Source organism: Erpetoichthys calabaricus, chromosome 17 (assembly GCF_900747795.2).
Source record: "Erpetoichthys calabaricus chromosome 17, fErpCal1.3, whole genome shotgun sequence".
Taxonomy (NCBI): Eukaryota; Metazoa; Chordata; class Cladistia; order Polypteriformes; family Polypteridae; genus Erpetoichthys; species Erpetoichthys calabaricus.
The window spans coordinates 50,152,816-50,170,338 of record NC_041410.2 but is presented as its reverse complement, the minus strand read 5'-3'; the positions used below and the strand labels follow the sequence as shown (position 1 = coordinate 50,170,338).

The 17,523-nt window shown below is 36.6% G+C and overlaps 1 protein-coding gene across 1 annotated transcript in view; it reads right to left on the bottom strand.

The window, feature by feature from the left end:
• The window catches only part of snx22 (sorting nexin 22), a 38,914-nt gene extending 22,351 nt beyond the window's left edge, over positions 1 to 16,563 (bottom strand). Inside the window, exons 1-3 of the mRNA XM_028823019.2 lie at positions 16,260 to 16,563; positions 5,639 to 5,722; positions 1,027 to 1,131 (exon numbers count right to left, since the gene is read on the bottom strand). Coding sequence (XP_028678852.1) covers positions 1,027 to 1,131; positions 5,639 to 5,722; positions 16,260 to 16,325 — 255 coding nt within the window. The 5' untranslated portion in view covers positions 16,326 to 16,563. The remainder of the gene's footprint in view (positions 1 to 1,026; positions 1,132 to 5,638; positions 5,723 to 16,259) is intronic.
• Positions 16,564 to 17,523: the final 960 nt, after the last annotated feature.

Genomic DNA, 17,523 nt, shown 5'->3' with positions numbered 1-17,523 from the left:
GCTGTTCTGTTCAGTTCTTGTTCTTTAATAAACTCAGCATTTTGGAGCACAACGTTTCCAGCACTTGTTTTGTGTCTCATCCTCCTTAGTCACTACAATATTATGGTTGAATCTTGCAGCAGGACAATGGTCCAAAGAATACTTCCAAAACCACAAAAAAATGTCTCACTATAGAATCAAGCTTATATAGTGGCCATTCCTGTCCCCTGACTGATACCCCACAGATTAAACCTCACAAAAAGGCACGGTCCAAGGACTTTGAAGGATCTTGAGAGACTCTATGTAGTTCAGTGGTCTCAGATCTCTTTATATGTGTTATCCCATTTAAACCTGCATTATAAATAAAGACTCTATGTTATCATGTCAAAGAAATGGTGCACAAATTATAAATTAAGGGATGATATTACATTGTGACAGATATGTTTTGAGAAAAACATATTTATCTGTTGTGAGAATTTTCTTCCTTAAATAATTTTACCTCAGTGCAAGGTTAGATTTCCCTCATAGCCCGAGGATCAAGCTTACGAACAATAAAGACATTTTTCATAGACTTTTTTATCATATTTACCAAAGGTGCCATAATTCTATAGTCTTAAGCCACTTAAAAAGTGTTGCTACAACAAGCTGGCAATAGCTAGGTACAGTACTATCTTGGAAAAAAAATGTATATAGGGGTGTTCTAAAATGACAAAAAGGGCAAAGCAGAAAGTCATAAAGCACACATTTTTAATTAATTTTAGAAAACACATACAAAAAAATCATATGGAATTAAAGCAAAATACGGAGGACTAATTCAAAAATTGCTTTAAATGCATTAAAAATAAATTGATGAACAATGTTAAACTAATATGTCAAAATATGTCCTTATGTTCAATTTTTTTGCAGTAAAGTAAGTTTCTTATCTTCAGTATAATTTCTAATCTCCAGAAATTTCCTAATTTGTAAAATTTCTTTGTTGGGGAAAATACAAATTTTGACTACTTTTGCTTGCATATGTATATCTTGTTTAAGAAAAAAAAAAAACACCTGCAGATACTCTTCAAGCTCCTGGCGTCTCTGGTCTAAAGGCTTTTGTCTCCAGTGGGGGCTTCGTTTACTTGGGAAATCTGGAGTTTTCATTAACTTTCTGAGCTAATCCAAAAAAGAAAAACATAAATTATTTCCTTTCATCTGTATGATAAATGTAGTAACATATTTATTTAGAAGAAAAAATGTTTTTAAATGCAAGTTTAAATTACTTTTAGTCCATCTGTAAATTGAATTTTAAGGAAAAGTCTGAATTTAATGGTGTCTGATCCTTTATGAAAACTTTAGTATTAGTACAAGTCGTTTATAATAGGATGCATTAGTTAGATGCTGTTTTTACATACAAATGTATAGACAATTGGCGCTGTAGGAATCTTACCTGTTTTTCTCATTGAAAATTAAAATAAATTTATAACTGCTTATCAAGTGAATTCTACAAATTGTAAGCTTTAAATATTTTTAAGTTTAGCATCAAGTTACAGCTAAACACAACTATTGTAGGCAATACATATATCAAGAGAGATTCACAGATGGGGAGAGAAGTAAAATTAAAGTCAGAGTACCCTAGCAAAATGAGCATCTCGTGTCTTGTTTGCCTAAATCACTGGTTTTATACACTTTAAAATAAAGTTTTGTACTCCCACAGTCCAAACTTAAAGATGGTAATAAAAAGGACATTTCTTATTGACTTAAAAGAAGCAACACGAAGCAGCAGTATAGTGAAGTTAAAAGACAAACCAAAACAAATCTTATTTGCACTAATTCACTTGACTTAACAGAGTCTGGTCCCTAACTATAAGGTGTCAAGATTTAACAATTGGTACATTTTATATTACATGTATTTGATTTGCTTCCCATTATTATGGTTACATCATGGGTGTCAAGATTAAGTGTACTGGTTGCTGTGATTGCATGTGCTACTAGGTATGTGAGCCTTATGGAATTATTATAGGATTTGACTGAGCAAAAATGTTTACAATTTAGTTATGCCCTTTAATGAAGTGTCTTTTGTCTTTTCATTAAATCTCTGGGACCCAGACTTCTCATTAGTGTTGATAATTCATCTCTAGTAACAGTGTAAGGCTAGCTGGCTTGCTTACTACTCTGCCAACCAAAACATAATACCACAAGTAACATTAACTCTCCCAATCACCTCTGAAAGTCTCTCTTTCTGCTCTCTACAAATCAAAGGGTCACTGACAAGCTGCTATTAAATTCCATTCCAAAATCACTTCCACAATTAGAAATGGGGCTTTATTCCTCCCAGCAATTGCTATGCTGTCTCAATTGTGAAGTATAGGTTTTTGGACATTGTAGTTTCTTTAATTTTGCACTTATGTGCACTAATATGTCCGTTTTGTGCAGTTTTAGATTGACGTGGACTAATGCTTTTTGGCAACAGTTCTCCATTTCCATCATGTAAAGATTGGAAGGTGTATCACATTGATGTCATTATCTCGAGGTTTATATGATGGTTACATGCTAGTTCTGGCATCCAAGATTTTTAATTCTGTGAACAGCCTTTTCTGTGGAGTCAGGAATGTGTGTGTTTTTCAACTACTAGTTTTCGTTAATGTTTTCAGCATTGGTGATTTGGCAATAATTGATTTCTCCCATTGTTTTCTTGATAATAGTCTGCCAACATATCTCTGACTACTTTATTTAATTCCTTTCTGTCAAGTGCACCTCTTGCAGAAAATGCTCCAGATATCTCTAAATTTTTAAGCCCAATACACAGTTAAAATGCAGTATTTCAAGTCCATTCAATGCAGACTATTATTGTATCCTGAGCCGAATACTGGTTTAAGGCACTTAAACAGAGGTATAAATTTCAGCAGTAAAAGTTATAGACAAAACCCTATAACAATTACATACAAATGCACACACACCAAGGTAAAAAAAAACAGTAAACAGAAATTAATCTTAATGGTATAATATAACTTCACTAACATATGAGCTAAGAACAAATCCCAAGAAAAAGAAAACTTCAAGGAACAGCATTCCTGGAAAAACTAAAACTTCGTCAGGATTTTTGATTTTGATGTTTTTAATACATGCAGACATTTTTTCTATGTACTTTATATTTTTTCATTTAATTTTGAACTTGCTATTAATTTTTAGTGTCCCGTTTATTAATATGTTATGGACACATTCATTTTGTGTTTTTCATGGCTGCTGTTTATGGCTACTTGGGCTGTTGATACCACATGCCTGGAAGTCAATCATGACGTCACAGACAACAGCATATTTAAGACAGTGGCATACTGTCCTGGTTTAGAAAACAAACATTTGTCATGCGTATAGTTAATATAAATATTTTTTGGGTGTCAGAATCTTGCATGTTATTTAAATCACGACTTTTGGTTAACATCACAAAATTAAATGGTCTATTGTTGTGTCAGCACCCAATCCATGTACTCTGAAGTCTCATTCCGAAGATAAGATACATAGCTTGGTAAGGTCTGAGTAGCAAGAAATGACACAGTAGGATACTAAGAAAAGAAATTCAATAGGAGAGAATATGACAGGAGTAGAATAATCTATTTTTGAACAAATAACTAACAGAGTTGTAGTATGAAGAACCTAATCAGAAGATCTAATAAGGGTAAGTAATGAGAATTTAGCCTACATGTATATGTTGAACTCAATGGGGACAGGCAGTCAGAAAAGGCTTGTTTTATTTAACATTGGAAAGATCAGAAGTTTGGCATTTTGTGATACAACAGGAGGAATGTCATTAGGTCTGAAAGAAAGTGAAATTGATGATTATGTTTTGGACTATATCTTATATGAAAAGAATGTAAATGGATAAAGTAATGCTCCTGGTACAGAGCCCTGACAAAAGCTCCACTTAAAGCAAACAGCACAATAACAATGACATTTCCTCTATCAGAAAATATTAGAATGTCAGCTACAACATGTTAATGCTGTTTCTGTTCTACTGTGACTGGTGCAAAAGCCATATTGTAGTACGGTATTTCAGATGGGGTTTAATGATTACAAATAAAAAGGGTACTAATATTTCAAGTATTTAACAAAAGTGGTGCATTTGAAATTGGTGTATAATTTTAAACATATCTAGATCTAGATGTTTTTTCCCCACAATAAGGTCACTTCAGCACACCATCTGCTGTTCTTGTCAATACAGGTCTATTGATAATGTTAACAAAAGGTGTTCTAAGTGCAGTAAAGTCTCCTTCAGCATTTTAACAAAATCTTTAGTTGAGTTCTGTTTCTCTGATTTTCTCTGCCAATTTTACCCGTGTTTCTTAACAAGTTAGTAGCTCTAAGTTCGCTCTTTAATTATAAAAAAAGTACATTCCACAAAGTCTATTATACCTTATTACAGTATACAGTACTATATGGAAAATGTACAAATTTAGTTTGAAAAGGCTTGAACCATTATTGTTTACACTTAGAAATACTTAGTGGTCCCTAAATGATTTTTGTAAAACAGAAAATATTTTTTTTTAAAAAGTGCCATTATGATCATAAAGAACATAGTTTATCTGTCCTGTTTTACTTCATCCAATATCTGTTTAAATGAGTTAAAGGCATATTTACACAAAATAACTATTCAGCCTTCTGATTTTTTAAATAACTATAAACTGTAATATTCTCTTGTGCAGAATTAATTTAAATGTAAAGCTCAACTAAACTAATATTACTTATGAATATTGTAATGGCCCAATCAAAATGAGAAATGCAGGCAGACAGAGATGAAAAGTTTGAATAGGAAGAAGGAAATATGTACTGGTAATAGAAGTTGTCAGGTCAGGGACAGAACATGGCAATCACCAAGGGGTCCTAACTATCTTTTTAACTGGGTCCCCTGAAGTGGAATATGTAAGGGTAAAAACATTGAAGAGAGAGAAGAGTAACCTTGGTAGGTACAAGCCATGTTCCCCTAGTATGATACAAGGTAGGCAACCTGGCAGTTACCAGTGTTGCCTGACCTTTTGCTAAGAGACAAAGTGAGGCCAAGGACAAAATATTACTGAATGCAATACTAGAAGAGACATAGTCCCTGAATTGAATATATAAAATTCAGCTGAACCTCTATTAGAACATGCTGCAGGGGAGGTACCTTGCAGACCTGACAATTTAATGGGGTGTAGGGACACCGGGGCCAGGGAGAGCTCTAGCCTGGTGTTCCTGAACAAAGGTAGGGTGACGACAGACCTGTAATTTGTGAACTGGCTTGACAAAAAGTGATTGCAACATAGGGTTTAAGCCAAGACTTCTGTGAGTGTGGAGTCCGGAGGAGAGGATAGACAAACACTTAACTAGTAGAAGGAATAGAGGTCCATTATCAAGAGAGGGAGAGATGGGAAGTGTAAAAGGAAATTTGTGTGTGAGTTATTTTAAAGTAAACAAAAGGGTGAGTAATCCTTACTGGCAAATAGAGACATGAACTCATACTGGCAGGATGAGAGAGGAAGCATTGTTTGCTTTCTGTGTATTTATTTCTTTGGGTTTATCTTTCCTATGTGCTTATTCATATACTGTAATACTTAAATTTATTTGTGTATCCTTTGGCCTCTATAGAATCATTCAGAGCTGATAATTTGTGAACAAAGGTACAGTGATTAAAGAGTGCTCTAAGTCTTACCTTTTTATGAAGAACATGGAAGTCATTGTGTCGTTTCAATACAAAATGCTTCCTGCCATTGAAAAGAACTTCCACTTTAAAAACCTATAAAAAATTAGGAGAATCGTACATGTAAAAATGTACATAAAAAGTGAAAACTTAATTTTTATGCACTTAAAAAACATTATCCACATTTTCTTCTTATTGCAGAGAACATGTACGGATTGTATTTCTGTATAAATCACTTCTTAGGCTTACCATCATCTATTAATTATAGTAATCATTTCCAACTGCGTTTGGCTTATTGATAAAGCAAAGACCTATAACAGAGACATGCCTATAATCTATAGATGCAATTATAATTGTTAAACAATGATTCTCCAAAAGAATTGCTTATTGTATTTGTTTGATACGGTCTTTTTTTGTACAGCTTCGGTTTCTGATCAAATATGTGCTCCTAAAATATGATTTAATTGCTACCACAGGGTTTTTAAAAGTACTAAAGTTTCCTTTGTCCAGGTTGTGCTTAATCTGTACAATCCACTTGTAGGATTACATCTGAAAAACTGTCCAGTTTTACTGCCTACAGGAATGCAAAGAAGAGCTTCATTTTCAGTGTCATAACATGGGCTAAGTAAATAAACACATTTAATCTTACATTTTAAAGGTAAAAGATATTAAAAAATGTTACTTTCATTGATTTGTAATCATAAGTAACAACAACTCATCAATAAAAACACTTTACCTTGTGTATGAAGCATTCAAAATATGAAAGCGTAAATGGAGAGTCTGTGGGTAATAGCAAAAGCCAAATGTGCTAAGTTCATTCAAACTCTCCTGCTACAAGATGGGCTAATTTCTTAATTGTTGAACACGGTTCTGGGCATAACAAGATAATAGAGTGGCCTTTGCTGATGCCATCTTATAAAGCAAGACAGCACACACACACACACACACACACACACACACACACACACACACACACACACACAAAAGGGTCACTGGGCTTGGATAAAATGGCTATGAGTAGTTAGACCTCAAAAGAAACACTACACAGTGCATGACAGAATGCACTGTGTACACTGCTACTAAGTAGGACAAACGACAGTCTCCCATAGATGGTGATGATGATGATGCCAGACACTATGAGACTGGATGGTCTAGACCAAGAGTTCCCAAAGTAGTTGATATCAACCCCCTGGGGTCGATTTGAACCTTCTAGGGGTCGATAGTTTCAATAAATAAATTTGGGGGTCGACGACAGCAAAAATAGAACCCCTTACTACTGCTATTTGTTTGTTACTTCAAAATATTAATGATTCCAATAGGTACCTAATTAATAAGTAAAATAATTAAAAAAAAACACTTTTTTGATAAAAACACATTACATACCAAACTTGCAAACAAAAAGGTAAAATGTGTCATTGAGAGTCACACGTAAGAATGCATGAAAATACATGTAGCACAAACATGTCTGTGCATTGTCTTATCGAACATATCAAAGCAAGTGCAGACATGAAAAACCGTTGCATGTCCGCACTTACTCGCAGTGGGACCAGACGATATTCGATATTAGCAGAATCTATCAGTCTTGTACGGTCATGCTTTCATAAAACACTATAAATTGGTTCGTTTGATGTGACATGTACTTATTTGTGATTTGAACTTTGAATATAGTTATTTATTGAGGAGCAGTACTATGAAAAAGAAAATCAGGGGACACTATTTATTCAAGTTTGAACAAAAATCTTCTGTTTCACGTAAGTACATACTTTATGTATTGGGTTTTTTTTTTTTATCACAGGGGCTGTCGAAATTGTTTGTTAATAAAAGTTTTTATTTCTTAATAATATGACTGAACCAAAAAAGAAATGCAGACAGTACAGCTTGGACTATTTGTAGCTAGGCTTTGTCCTGTCATTATCAAACAAACATTTACCAATGTGCCTCATATGCGAAAAAGTCTTTAGCAACGACGCTATGAAACCATCAAAACTAGTAGATCACTTGAACAGAATTCACCCTGACAAAAAAGAAAAAGATTTGTCATACTTTCAATCACTTAAAGATAAAATTCTGAAGAGAACTACGATAGATAATTTGATTGTTTCATCATCAAAGCAAAATGATGATGGATTAAGGGCATCGTACAACATAACCCTACTCATCATGAAGTCTGGCGAGCTGCACACCATAGGGGAGAAACTGATTCTACCGGCCATCGCGGAGGTATTGAACACTGTACTCCACAAACCTGCACAAGATGTTATAAAAAGGATTCCTTTGAGCAATAACACAGTTCAAAGACGTAACGACGAAATGAGTCACGACGTGGAAAACTGTTTGTGCAATCATTTGCAAAAAAAATTTTTTTCCCTTTAATTGGACGAGTCAACATTACCCGGTAATGAAGCTTTGTTTCTTCGCTTTATTCAAGATCAGGAAGTGCATGAAGAGCTGCTTTTTGCTAGAACTTTAGAAACTGACACCAGAGGCAAATCGATTTTTAATTCAATGGAGCTATTTTCTCAGGGAAAAAGTGATTCCATTGACAAATATAATATCTGTTGCAACAGATGGAGCACCAGCTATGGTTGGTCGTTATCGCGGTTTCATAAGTTACCTGAAACAACACGTACCTGAAGTGCTTGCAATTCACTGCGTAATCCATAAGCAACATTTAGTAGCCAAGAACCTCAGTGACAAATTGCATCAATCGCTTCAGTTTGTTATAACAGCTGTGAACAAAATTTGAAGTAACGCTTTGAACACTAGACTGCTTGCATGATTATGCGAGGAAAGCGACGAAGATTTCTATCGATTGGTTCTCCATACCGAAGTCCACTGGCTTTCAAAAGGTTTATGTTTGGCGATATTTTTTGCACTTTTTCAGTCTGTTTGAGTTTTTGGAAGACAAGGATTCCAGTTTGAAAGAAATGGTACTTAAGAGTAAAACAGATATTGCTTATTTAACTGACTTATTTGGCAAATTTAATGATGTTAAATTTGAATCTCATCAAAGCAAAAATCGGTCATATCGGCTTTTGTTGCCAGATTAATGTTTTTTAAGCAAAATATTGCAAGATCTGAGCTTTCCCAATTCCCCAACTTATTTAAGATAGGCACAATCCAAGAAGAAAACATCTTGCTGTACGTCAACCACTTGGAGGCTCTTCACTTAGAATATCTTTGAACCTAGTTTTGAAATCTATCATTGGAAATACTGGACTGGATAATAAACCCATACACTACTAGTGCAGAACCAAATATAATTTTGCAAGATGAGCTGAAAACCATCAGCACGAATGAGGATCTCAAGGTACAATTCAAACAGGGTTATGAAACGTTTTGGCTGCAACAAGATATTCCAATTCTGTACCCGGCTCTATGGACTGTTGTACAAAAGTATTTGCTGGCATTTCCATCGTCGTATCTGATACAGAGAGGCTTCAGTGTAGTTTTAAACCTGCTTCAGAACAGACGTCGATTATATATCACTGAACGTGGAGATTTGAGAATGCAACTCACTAATTTAAAACCGGACATAGATAAATTGTTGACAGATCACCAGGTGCACCCATCTCATTAAATTTAGTTTTCCAAGCTAATTTATTTAGTGTTCTTATTTTTATAATTCTGATTAAAATCTTTCGTTGTTGTAATTTTGTTGATGTTTAATTCTGTCTGAATATGTTGATTTTTTCACTTCATTTTTATGTTTAATAAAGTGATTTCAATATTTGTACTTATTTTGAATTTACATATTTATTTCATAAATGTTAAAAATGTAAAAAAACTCTGCTCGTATTTTTTTGCTTTAATTTTCGTTATTGCAGGTTTCGATATTAAATGTTGCACAAGATAATGCCATATTCTGTAGTCCTTTTATCTTTTTCAATCATTAATTACAAGTGATTGAAATGAAAAGTTTGATATCTAGTGAAATATTTAATATCGAGTACTGTACAAATTTATTAATTTGAGTAAGTAAAGTAAATGACTAGGGGGTCGACGGTTTTAAAAGTTTTTGGTAAAGGGGTCTGTGGCCGAAAAAAGTTTGGGAACACTTGGTCTAGACCATTCTCTGTCTCATTTCTCTGTGTAAATCTGATGGTCATCAGACTCAAGACAGTAGCAAAACCCACCACTAAAGACCAGTGCATGGTAGTCCAGGATACTTCAGCCATATATCACTCTAAGCACATTAGATTGGATGACAACAATCAATCACTGACAAATTATGTAATAGACTCTGCAAATGTAGTCCCAACTGTCAGAATCGCCAGATGATGATTTAAAACATTATCAGTCAATCCACATAAGGCACCACATCTCTGCAGATTAGAAAGTACGGACACAGCCATTGATAGCCTCTTGTAAAGTCTGATAGTTGTACTGTAGTGCTGCCTTTCTAAGTTTCTTCAATACTTTCCTATAGTCATGAAAGCTTTTATGTAATCATTGTCATCAACATCTAACTGTTGCAGTCAAGCTGGACTGACTATTTGATCTCATGAAAATCATTCATTTAGTCCCAATCAAACTAAGGTATTGTTACACGGTATTATTAGTGTACTGTAGTTGGAGTGTAAACACAACATGGTCACTGTGATCTAAAATAGCCTAGTTATTGCCACTTCCTTTTTTCTGTTGTTTCCCATCTGCCAGTGCCAGACATACAAACAAATGTAATCATCTGAAACCTGGCCATGCTAATTAACTATTCGAGTTCTCTTATAAATTGAGAGCAATTTTTTTTTAAAAAAACAGAGTGAATGTATGGCTTCCAATGAAGGACCCATTGCCAGACTTCTGTGATATGCTACTGGAGTCATCACTGTTTGCCTGTGTTAATCGTGGGACAAGGTCGACAAGGTAGCCTAAGACAACTGCAATAATTTCTGATACATTAGGAAACATATTAGCTTTTTAAAAAATCTGTGAATATTCTACATTTCTCAAAATGTATAATGCACTGTATGTGAAAAGAGCACTTTACAAGTGTAAATTGAATTAAAATGAATTTCATAAACATATTGTTATGTCTATAAATGTATCAAATTTGAATAACATTTATATTGATGTGGTGTCATGCATGTGCCCCTGGGCATCACCTTCCTGGCTCAGCTGAGGTAAGTAATACCACTCTGGGAGGAAAAGGGGTGCCAATGCGGTTTCTAACATTTCACACAGAGCTCCAAGAAGACACCCAGTGAGGGTCCCAACCCCGTATACGGCACTTACTGAAGGCCTTCTCATATCAGACCCAAACCCGATCAAGGACAGAGCTCCTGTATGGCCTCATTTTCTTGTGTTCTGTCAAACAATCACAGTAGATACTGTAATACAAGAAACTCTGCTACAAGAAGTGGTGAATGCTTTTTGGAAGCTTTAATGTGACTTACAAACATTCCAGGCACACTGAGATGAGTTGCCCTAAACAGCAAACCACTGAGCTACAGGTTTTGTAATTAATCCAAAAAAGTAACCATTAAATATAAAAACAAACTGCAAATGCTGTGAACATTTGTTAACATCTTGTCCTAGCTTTTTATAGTTTGTAGCCTTGATAAAGAATTCACTGTAAAACATTGTTATCAGTATGTTCTCATCTGGCTTATTTCAAAGTCTGATTTTACCAATCCATCTTGTACACACAACACCTTAAATATCTCTAGTGTGGATTATTATTCCTCCGTATTTGATGGTCTTCTTACAAGATGCATTAATGTAGCACAACATGCCAAAGTCTTATACTATAATATTTGTACCTACTGGTTTGGTAGCTTGACTTCACTGCCTGTCAGCTTCACAATCATCTTTAAAATATCTACCTCATGTAAATCTGTACCAAATAGGATCCTCTGTATCCAACATTCTACCTGCAGCATATCAGATTCTGTTGTCCAATGTTCCTGCTTCTACCTTCTGATCCATTTTCCACTACTGTCTTAACGCTGAAATTTACACTTAAAATCAATGACAATGCAGCTTGTGATGTAAATGATCTTATTACTTTTTTATCACACATTATTCTGAAAGTGACTGTGTACATAATAAAATTGTCAGTGTTGTATTAAAACTTTATAGGTTTATATGGGTTCATTCTTGGAAAAGCAGGTCCATATAAACACTTAAAGAGTTAATTTAGTACTGTCAGAACCTGCCCAGTTAGAAAAGTGCAGAATGCGGGCGCAAAACCTTTATAGAACGTTAGCCTCTCACTCACACCCTCATTTACTCGCTCACGGACAATTTACAGCTGTCAGTATAAAGAGAGCATGTCTTTCAAATGTCAGGTGAAACCATGTGAACTTTGGCAAATCATATAATCTCCTAACCAAAAAAATGAAACCAGGGTCCTAGTGCTATTTGGTGGAAAAGTGCTTATTCAAACTCATGAGACCATATACTACTTATAAAAGGTAAAAAATAATATCACACCCATGCATATGTTGAATCTGTATGAATGACCAATTGGCCAAGAACAGTATGGACTAGGAGCTGTTACTACTAAATAACAAGAAGACTATAAATCATAAACAGAAAGATAAAAATATATATATAAAATTATATATATAATATAAATTTAATAATATAATAAAAAATTAAAGGAACACATCAGATCTCAATAGGAAAAAAAGTCATGCTGGATATCTCTACTGATATGAACTGGGTAATGTGTTAGGAACGAAATGATGCCACATCGTTTGATGGAAATGAAAATTATCAACCTACAGAGGGCTGAATTCAAAGACACCCCGAAAATCAAAGTGAAAAAATGATGCGGTAGGCTAGTCCATTTTGCCAAAATTTCATTGCAGCAAATCAAAATCGTACTCAGTAGTTTGTATGGCCCCCACGTGGTTGTATGCATGCTTGACAATGTCTGGGTGTCATGCTCCTAATGAGATGATGGATGGTGTCCTGGGGGATCTCCTCCCATATCTGGACCAGGGCATCACTGAGCTCCTCGACAGACTGAGGTGCAACCTGGTGGCGTTTGATGGACCGAAACATAATGTCCCAGTGGTGTTCTATTAGATTTAGGTCAGGCGAGTGTGGGGGCCAGTCAATGGTATCAATTCCTTCATCCTCCAGGAAGTGCCTGCACCAGGAGGATCCCAGGGCCCACTGCACCAGCATAGTGTCTAACAATGGGTCCAAGGATCTCATCCCAATACCTAATGGCAGTCAAAGTGCCATTGTCTAGCGTGTAGAGGTCTGTTCGTCCCTCCTTGGATATGGCTCCCTAGATCATCATTGACCCACCACCAAACCGGTCATGCTGAACGATGTTACAGGCAGCATAACGTTCTCCACGGCTTCTCCAGACCCTTTCATATCTGTCATATGTGCTCAGGGTGAACCTGCACACATCTGTGAAAAGCATAGGGTGCCAGTGGTGGACCTGCCAATTCTGGTATTCTACGGCAAATGCCAATCAAGCTCCATGGTGCTGAGCCCCCAGGCCCTCAGGCTGCCCTCATTAAGTTTGTTTCTGATTGTCAGAGACATTCACACCAGTGGCCTGCTGGAGGTCATTTTGTAGGGCTCTGGCAGTGCTCATCCTGTTCCTCCATGCCCAAAGGAGCAGATACTGGTCCTGTTGATGGGTTAAGGACCTTCTACGGCCCTGTCTAGCTCTCCTATAGTAACTGCCTGTCTCCTGGAATCTCCTCCATGCCCTTGAGACTGTGCTGGGAGACACAGCAAACCTTCAAGCAATGGCACGTATTGATGTGCCATCCTGGAGAAGTTGGACTACATGTGCCACCTCTGTAGGGTCCAGGTATTGCCTCATGCTACCAGCTGTGACAATGACAAATACAAAACTAGTGAAAAAACAGTCAGAAAAGATGAGGAGTGAAAAATGTCAGTGGCTTCCACCTGTTAGACCGTTCCTGTTTTGAGGGTGGTCTCATTGTTGCCCCTCTAGTGCACCTGTTGTTAATTTCATTAACACTAAAGCAGTTGAAACTGATTAACAACCCCCTCTGCTACTTAACTGACCAGATCAATAGCCCAGAAGTTACATTGATTTGATGCTATACTTGGATTAAAAAGTATTCCTTCATTTTTTTTGGACTTTATGAGAATTGTAATCCTTCACATGTCACTAAAAATCTCTTGACTTAACAGTTTTTATTTAAAGAATACACGGCTCATATTTTTTTCAATTTAAGATGCAGTAATTCACATTTAATATTGACAACACTGTATGTTAACACAATAAAGAACAGAAAGGCATCAACAGTGCTAGAAAAATCATAAAGAGCTGCCCTATCATCTGCAGAAAAAAATCTAGAACATTTTAGCCCGAGTCAAATGGCAGGATACTCCATACATAAACTCTGCTTGGTTCTATAGTCTTAGAGACAGTAAATGACAGAAAAAATGGTTCAAAAACTGGTCACACAGCCTTATATATACATCTTGAAAGTAGAAAGCAGCATAATTTTCTAAGCACTAACTATTTAATGTTCTATTTTTGCACAGTATAGTGTATATTACAGCAGGTTCTTATGTATTGTTTCTATAAATGCCCTATCCAGGACTGGCCTATACCTTGAGGAAAACGAACAAAGGTATGAATTAAAGTATTTTATTGTCTGTTGTATTATACTATATGCTGGATAATAGTCAGACACCAGTTTTAATATACTGTATTAGCAGCAGAACAAACACAAGCAAAAATTCAAATGTTCTCATAAAAAGGCATATAAAACTCTAAAACTATAAATTAACTTTTTGCTTTATGTGTCTTGAACCTGGATTGAGAGTTGATGGCAGGGTGCTGCCTCATACAAAAAATCCCATTTCTGCTGCTGTCTTTGTGGAGTTTTCACTATAGCTACCTGGTATTTCCTCCCTAATACATATGATAGGTTAATGGCGAGTCTAAAATGCAAAAAATGAGATATTGGAATTTCTTAATATAGTTATGTCAACAGTTTCCATGTTAGTAGTATAATTAATCTGCAATAAACTTTTTGTTGCACTTTTATACATAAACTTATGTTAGTCTGAATTGGTGTTGTTGAATACTGTACTTACTAAATGCATTGATTTACTCAAACCTAAAGACCATATTTATTTTAAATTAACTACTTATGTTCACATTCAACTCTTTAAACTTATCCATTAAAAAATGACGCATACATTTTATCAACACAAGTAATAAAACACATGCTGTGTAAGTTTAATTAAACTGCAATGGTTCTGACAATAAGGTAAACACAACTTGTGTTCATTAATCATACTATCTGTGAAATGCTACAATTAACTGCCATGTTATATTAGAAAACAAAAAAGATGCTTTTGTGATGTAGGGTGGTGGACAAGTTTGCCACTGTATTAAAAAGTTATCTTAAATCAGCTCTTATAACCACACAAAATCAATGGCATTCACAAAAAAAACACTTTACTAACTTTACTTTTAACTTTCTTTCTATTTGTACAAAGCTAGTATTAACTTGAATAATGATAATAGTCCCTAAAATGCGTTATGCTTCTCTTTAAGAGAAAATAATCTTACTTTTTCAACGTCAGTTAATATTATCAATGTGACACTCAAGAGATTTATGTCAATATAACTATCCATCCATCCATCCATTTTCCAACCCGCTGAATCCGAACACAGGGTCACGGGGGTCTGCTGGAGCCAATCCCAGCCAACACAGGGCACAAGGCAGGGAACCCATCCTGGGCAGGGTGCCAACCCACCGCAGGACACACACAAACACACCCACACACCAAGCACACACTGGGGGCCAATTTAGAATCGCCAATCCACCTAACCAGCATGTCTTTGGACTGTGGGAGGAAACCGGAGCGCCCGGAGGAAACCCACGCAGACACAGGGAGAACATGCAAACTCCACGCAGGGAGGGCCCGGGAAGCGAACCCGGGTCCCCAGGTCTCCCAACTGCGAGGCAGCAGCGCTACCCACTGCGCCACCGTGCCGCCGTCAATATAACTACAAACAGCTATATAATACCAGCGAACATCATTTTAACTTAAATTAACTTAAGTTAAATATGTAAAACAAACATACCCTTTACTTCATTTTTTACAGCGTAAATTGGTAAGTTAAGAGTTTGTGCAAGTGGGTCCTGCAATGGACTTGCAGTCCCACCCTGCTCTGCGACTAATGGAGCTAAAATATGCGCAGCCCTGACCCTGAAGTGGATTAGGCAGGTTTGAGAAATATTACATAATGTCTCGACTCTTACTCTGATATACCGAGACCTGGTCCAAAATAATAAATAGATGGATGTATCCACTGGGTGCATAAAACCCTCAACTGGCTAAGCAGGTTAGGAAAGAGTTGGATGGATTGATAAGTACATATAAAAAGTGAAAGATGTTTTTACAATTACATTATCCAGATCTTAGTGCATATTCCTTAGTACATTCAATAACGAAATAAAAAATAATAAAAAACTACAAATAGATATTGTACACAAATATTTTCAAATCCGACAGCATGCCACCGTGAGAAGGTTGCTTGTTCAAAGATACTGTCACTTTTAAAACACTTATCGTGCGGTGCTTAAGGCGAAGACGCAGTCCCATGTCATAAGTAATGTCACTAATGCCAGTACAGTAGAAGTGCCATCGCGAATCGCACGCCACTCACTGTTCGTTGCTTGCCAGAGCTCTCCTCTGCCCTGCTCTCCAGTGAAGGGATGTAAATTTCAATCATTGCGACCTTCTACAAGATAAGCTTTTTTCGAAGGAACAAACTCCGCCGCATATTCTGTTTTTCTTCTCGTCTCGCTGTTGTTAACTTTTGCCGTGTGCACGGCGCATCTCTTAGAGAGACTTTCCACGTCTGCTTCTTTGCTGGTCGACGGCCGTGGACTGACTGACGGGCGGGCTGCAGTGTGCGCGTCTGAAAGGTGAACAGGCGGATGGACGGGCGCGTGCACTGTCTTTCTGGATTTTCAGCGTGAGCGCACTGGTCATAGGAGTGCCTGGCCACGACTAGTAGGCGTGTCATTAAGTAGCGACAGGTTTAGGGCATTTTTGTTAGTGCTTTCATTTAAGCGTAGACTGTGTTACATTTACTTTCTAATTCACACTAGGGTAAAAACTTTTTGAAAACTGTTTCCGGTGTTTAAACTGCCAACATCAGATACTCAGCAAAGTCAGAAAGCAAAGGAACAAGATATGTTTGAAGGCGCGGCATACAAAATGACAAGGTTCATGTGAGGTAAAATCAAGGACTTCATCCTTCACAAAGCTCCATTGTGGAATATGAGCATGGTGCTTGGAAGACACATGCAGTTTCCTCATATGGTTCAAACATCACCAAGGCCAGATATGGTGCTATGATTCCCAGGGTCAAAAACAGATCATAGGAAAGCTAACAGAGCTGTTGGAAGAAGGAAGAAAGGGGGTCTATGAGATACAAAGTTGCAAAGTATGAAGAGTTACTTCAGCGCAGCATTTGATTTGTTGCGTATGTGGCCGTTGCAGCCTGGTAGTACAGGGCAGCTCGTATTGTGCAGATTGCGGATAACAGTGAATTAGCTAACTGGGATGGTACAGGAGGAGAGCAGTAAGAACATTGGAAAAACACCAGAGAAAGGTGATAGGAACTAAGGGAGAGATCACAAGAAGATCTTATATAATATGCTACCGTGGCTGTTCGTTTGTCTGTCCAGAATTTTAAATCACCTATAGCTCACAAACCGTTTGACCTATTGACAGGTCCGGATTTTCCTATAGGCTAACTAGGCTTCAGCCTAGGGCCTCAAGATCAAGAGGGGCCTACATTCAAATTGTTAGCAAAATTTTATTATCTCTCATGTAATTTACAAACTTAAAAATGGAAGGTGAAAGGGCCTCATATAAGTGGAATAGCCTAGGGCCTCTTTACATATAAATCCTTCCCTGCC